The following is a 6,048-nucleotide window of genomic DNA, read 5'->3' as shown; positions in this document are numbered from 1 at the left end:
TGCTCTCTTGGATTTGGCTGAGAACTCTGTCAAAGGATTTCAAACGATCGTTCCAAGAATGGGAGCGGGAACCTGTACTATGCTTGGCAGAGACAAAGCAATGAGCAAAGTTTTGTGTAGGTCATGCATGTTTAACAATTGCAATTGTCCATTTCTTTATGCTACAGACCTGCACCTGCTTGCATGGGTGGTGGGGCTATTTGCAACTGGCATCAATTGATGGCAGATGATGTGGATAACAAAATCAGGTAGATGCATAAGAAGAGGAAGGGAGCTTTATTTTGTTCAAATATGTTGCAGAGGTGCGTGGACTGTGGAGGTCTTTTGAGGTGCCTATTTTTACTAAGAATGGATACAGTGAGAGCTGTTGCGCCCTTGTTCTCACATTAGCATGATGTGCAAGCTTTTTCATTGTATATTATTTTTCTTCTTTTATTTATTTAGAGGTTACACATTGCACATGGGTTCTAGGCTTCTAGCGTCCCTTATGCTAGTTATCAATATATCTTTTGCTTAAAAACAAATCTACTTTACCATATAGATAATACACATATTGTATTAGTTAATTTTTCACATTCAATATTCAGAAAATACTTTGTAATTTCTGAGATCTATTTTTCTCCCTCTGTTCACATGAGCATCAACTTCAATAAGAACCAAGTTAATTATGACCATTACACATTGCATTTGATCTATACATTCAAGCTTGCATAAGAAGAGGGATCAGGAAAGCAAGGAGAATTCTTCCAAACCTTCGAGTGGGCCCTGATTATCTCCATCGCTTTATCTTTCAAATACTTAGCATGATCACGCTGAAGCAACATGAAAAGCTTGGACACTGTCCCAACCCTTAACATCTCCTGCAACACCCCGTTCGTCGCGGAGAATTGCGACACTAACGCCAAAACAAACATAACTTTATCATCCACCGCAGCGGAAACCTTCAACAATCTCTCTGTCACCACCGCAATAGACCCTTCGTGGCTCAGAAACTGAGCCCTCCCATCCGCACAAGTGCACAAATGAAAAAGTATAGTTACTACAAGCTCTGTAATTTTCTTTTCCGGTGCAGTTAATTCGATCTCTATGAGATTGAAAACTGCACCGGCTTCCACCATCATGAACCTGTTTCTTCCCCAAGGACAAGCGCTTAACATGACTTGAAGAGAAGCACGGGTTCCTTGTTGAGTTATAGCGCCATTTCGCAAAATCTTCACAATCCTTTCAAAGAATTCTAAGTTTAACCTTTCAAGAACACCAGGACCACCCTTGTGGACTAGTTTTTTGAGAGCTAAAACTGCATGTGATTTCACTGCAATTGAGTTTCTTATTTGATCAGAAGGTAAAGCTAAAACCCATGTTAGAGAATCCAATATTTGATGATCATCTTCTGATAAAATCAGCATAGCCTCCTCTGTGGGGACCTTAACAAACTGCAATAAACTCAGAGCTTCTTCAAGACCCTCTTTGATTTGGCCTTTTCTGAAACAAGACACTATGAACATGAGCACAGCCTTTGGCACACCAGATTCTACTAAACACTTTCTGTTCCTCTCGCTCTGTGCTGCGAGGAGCTCCAGTTGCATGAGAGTTTTGTGTTGAAGATTTGGGTCTCTGACCAAAGAGAAGTAACCAGAAAATTAAAAAAAAGTAAATAGACCAAAATTTGGGATCAACTATGTTAAAAACAAGTTCATACAAGTTAATACTCTCTAAACAAGTTCATACAAGTTCAATTTATAGAGTTCATACAAGTTACATAAGAAAGGCTTAATAGCATATTTTTGGTCCCTCACTTATCACGATTTGACAGTTCTGGTCCCTCAAGCAATTTATTAGCCTACAACCTCCCTCACGTTTACTAACTGTTGCAGTTTTGGTTTTTTGTCAATTTTCATATAATTTTTAACGGTTTTTAATTAAAACATAAATTAAAAATAAGGCTTGAAGAACAGTTTTATGTTTTATGATTAACAATTTTATGGTTTCTGGTTTTTTTAATTGAATTTTTGATAAAAACTGTTAAATATTGGATGAAAGTTGAAAGAAAACCAAAACTGCAACAATTAGTAAATGTGAGAGACGTTTTAGGCTAATAAATTGCTTGAGGGACCAGAACTGTCAAATCATGATAAGTGAGGGACCAAAAATGCTATTAAGCCCATAAGAAATACAGAGTAGTTCACAGCTAAAAAACGGGGACCTAAATTTTAGCAGGGACCCAACATGTTTAAAAAGTACTGGTACACCAATTAATCATATTTTTATAATTAATATTTATTGATACACCATTTGGTCACATATATAAGCCTAAAGATATATATTGTTTTTACTGACCCAACATCATTTATTGAATGAACCTAAAATATTGTTTTTGCTTATATATGTGACTGAAGGGTGTATTATTTTTTTTACGGCAAAAGATATATATTATTGAATAAGATTTCATGAGAATAACCCTGTCACAAATATGACAAACCACAAACTCAACCAAACAAAATCACCCTAAAGACCACACCTAGGACACGTGCCTCGTTAAAACCTTCCTACGAAAAACTCATTGGGAAAAACCATAAGGAAAGAAAAAGAGTACAACATCCCCTAGATGTGCCTTTGGAACTCCCTGAACAAAAACCAATACCATAAGACATAAAAACCAAAATCTAACCAAAATAATTTAACAAAAAACAACCCTAAAAGCACAACTGAAACAAACAAGGCGAAAGGAAAACAACTCAAACCACAAAGAACTAAAGCCTCACGGGGACCCATACTGATATTATTTTTAATATGTTTTAGTGTGTTCAAATTAATATGCACAATTTTTTTTATCTTATAATCATGTTTTTCTTAGTTCACGGTGGACAGAACCCATAATTTACTACATAAATTAAAAATAATAACTCAGTCCTTGAAAGATATAATCTTTGTTGGTTATGGGAAGATACAGTATAAAAATTTAAGGGACCAATAGCAGTTTTAAAAGACTTTGTCCGTGAATAAGAAAAATATGATTCACAACTAAAAAAGTTCTATATAAATTAATTTTAACACATAAAAAAATATAGGTGCTTGATGTAGTACCTTGAGTCAATTCAAGGCGTGGTACCCAAAATGAGTTAAATTAGTAGTAAAAATTAATATATCCGTTAAAATTTTAATTTTATTATATTATAGTAATGTAATATTCCATTGTTAGAGATGTGAAATTTGTTTTGTTGTGTTTTTTAACCTTTGTTCTCCCCTCAAATATGGACATTTGACGCGCATCGCCACCACCATCGTTCGTCTTCACTACTCGTCTATTTTTCATTAAAAAATAAATTTTATGGAATGAAACTAATTGAAAAGTAAAATAAAATTTGAAAATGTAAGATTTATGTTGTACAACATAATAATAATCCATTAAATAACATAATGTGGGTATCACACCAAAAAACAATTATGGGTACCACAGAATTTACCAAAAATAAAGATATTATAAATGATAAAAATACAAAAATTTAGTACTCCCTCATTTCTTTCTTATAAGAACTAAACTACTATTTTACGTCACTTAAAAAATATAGTTAAAATAGTTTAACGCATTAAATTTGTTCTAAATGAATATTAAAACTTAAATTGCCTTTATCCCACTTTTTTTAATTTTTATGCATCATGAATATTTTTGTAAGTGAAAAAAAGAGAAAATTTAAAATAATTAATTCACCACAAACTCTAACTTGTTTCTTTTGTTAAAGAAAAAAAAAACTCTAAGTTGGTTTTTTGCACCTACAATTTGGTTCTTATGATATAAGAGAGTACTAAAAAAATCATTGGTTTACAGTGCAGTTTTTAGCATGGCTAGCCTTAGAATTACCTTAGCAAGTAAAATTTCTCTGTTTGACTCACACATTTTGCTCATACCTGGGTTCCCGTTCATCCTTGAGGTCTTTGAGAAGCTTGAGGACTTGGGTCTTATTAAGCGGTGACTTCGGGGTTGGAATCCGATCAATGCCGAGGGCGGCGTTTAGGGTGCACCAACCTTGGATCAAGCGGCGGAGCGTGTGATTCGGCGTTAAATCAAAGTCTCTTGGGAGAGGCTGCTTTGTGACGGGGCACGTCGCGTGGTGGTGGTTCTTGTTGGAGATTAGCCACTGCTCGATGCTGTCTCGGTCGTATGTGATTCCAGTTATGGCAGTTACAGGGTCTTTCATGATTTGCAGCGATATGGGGCAGATGAAATACTGAGGAACTTCAACTTCATTGTCCATGTGAAAACAAGTTAGGAAGAAACAAAGAACAAAGAAAAGTGGTTATTTTTCTATGTATGTTCTATGGAGGAAATTAAAAGTGTGAAATGAGTACCAACTACCAAGGAAGTGGGAAGAAGGAGAATATGGTGACTGGTAAGAGAATGCGGCTAGCTAGATTAATCATGTAGTACTGTTATCAATTATATATGGAGAGAGATATAAGTTTTGAATTTTTTGATTCTCTATTTTCCTATAGCAAACAGGCTTTACACTATTTTTTTAAGACTCGAGATCACGTTAAGTTGATATATTTTTTTAATAAATATTTTTTCATACACATTGTGTATGAATCAAACATTAGACTAAATACTTAAAAAGTACAACTATTTACCAGTTGTGTTGCATTTGTCGGTAGAAATTTGGAATTTGGAGGATGGATTAATTGGTCTTGGGTCAGAGAGTCTAAATGGGACATAAAAATTTATAGCAGCGTTCCACGTTCTAAGTAGCCGTTCGGTGGTCAAAGGAAGAAAACTAGCTAGAGCACAAAATTAAAAGCATTTCTAGCGTGTAGCTCTAGTGATCGATAAATACATACATGTACATATGTCACATTTCACACGATTATCGTTATATGAAGACTTTTTTTATTTTTTTATTTTTTTATTTTTTTAGAAGGAGAAGACTTGTTTAATTATATGAAGACTTTGTCTTTATGTATATAACATTGATGCTATGTAATTAACACACCCCATTTTCATCGAAACTTAAACTTGTAGAAAGGACGAACAAATAGAAAAGTAAGAGACATGATTTGTATTTGATTTAAAAAGAAGACTAAAATATGGAGTTGAGATTGAGATGCAAGATAAAGTAGGTGTGTATGCATCAAAATTGCATATATAATGAATGAATAGAATGGAAACTTAGTAGATAAATGCATTTTTAGGATAAAATGAATCGATGTTAAATTACCATAAATCTACTATATATTTTAGATGTCTCAAATTATTTTAGCTCAACACTCTGTAGACAAGAGCTAGGCGATTGTTGTTACGGATATGTCTCCAAAACACACCATGATTCGACTAATGTCACTTTGTCGCTAATGGTTGGAACCGACTAAAACAGTTGACCAAGCCATGACAGATTATGATTATATGACTAGACTTAAATAGCTTCGGCCACAGCCATGAGTTAGTTGACTCATACATAAAACACCCAAGATAACATTCCCGTATGATAGCTCAAGTGGTAGGAGCTAGAGACATATGGGTTGAGTAGGGGAAGGTCCAGGGATCGATTCCTGGCGGGTGCAATTTATCTTTCCGATGTACCAAAAAACAAAAAAAAAACCCAAGATAACTACTTGATCGACTCTTATGAGAAACATTCTAGATACCCATTTTTTCCAACTTGTCTTCATGGCTCCCCTCAATAAGTCATTCAAAAACAAACATAACGCACACAAACAATCACCTCACTTGTGCCACTATCTGGTTCATGAGTGATAGAAACCAGACTCTTAGAGTAATAAGGTCGTCGGTCTGAACCGGCTTAACTACTTACATAAGGTAAATATTTTGCTTCCGCAAGTAGCCATATAAATTTCTAGCACTTGATCAACCATGAAACCAAAATCCTATTAGTAGGAAAATGACAAACTAAAGCGTCTTCGAAAACCCTTCCTGCCCCAAATTAGGCAATGACACGAGATCGTTCCCCATTCTTAAGCATGGGCTCACATCATATCAATACAATCTTTGCCATCCATTCCCCTTTATCCAAGGGCATGTGCGTGAGATCAGAGAAT

The 6,048-nt window shown here is 34.9% G+C and overlaps 1 protein-coding gene across 1 annotated transcript; it reads right to left on the bottom strand.

Annotated features, from left to right (window-relative positions):
• Positions 1 to 538: 538 nt before the first annotated feature.
• LOC130721430 (E3 ubiquitin-protein ligase PUB23-like) lies at positions 539 to 4,408 on the bottom strand. Its single transcript, XM_057572229.1, has 2 exons — positions 3,907 to 4,408; positions 539 to 1,614 (listed from the first exon to the last, which is right to left on the bottom strand). Exons 1-2 carry the CDS (start codon positions 4,251 to 4,253, stop codon positions 693 to 695), a joined length of 1,269 nt encoding a protein of 422 aa, XP_057428212.1. The 5' UTR covers positions 4,254 to 4,408; the 3' UTR covers positions 539 to 692.
• Between the last annotated feature and the right edge of the window lie 1,640 nt (positions 4,409 to 6,048).

Source organism: Lotus japonicus, chromosome 5 (assembly GCF_012489685.1).
Source record: "Lotus japonicus ecotype B-129 chromosome 5, LjGifu_v1.2".
In the NCBI taxonomy this organism is placed as follows: Eukaryota; Viridiplantae; Streptophyta; class Magnoliopsida; order Fabales; family Fabaceae; genus Lotus; species Lotus japonicus.
This window is presented reverse-complemented; position numbering and strand designations above follow the sequence as displayed.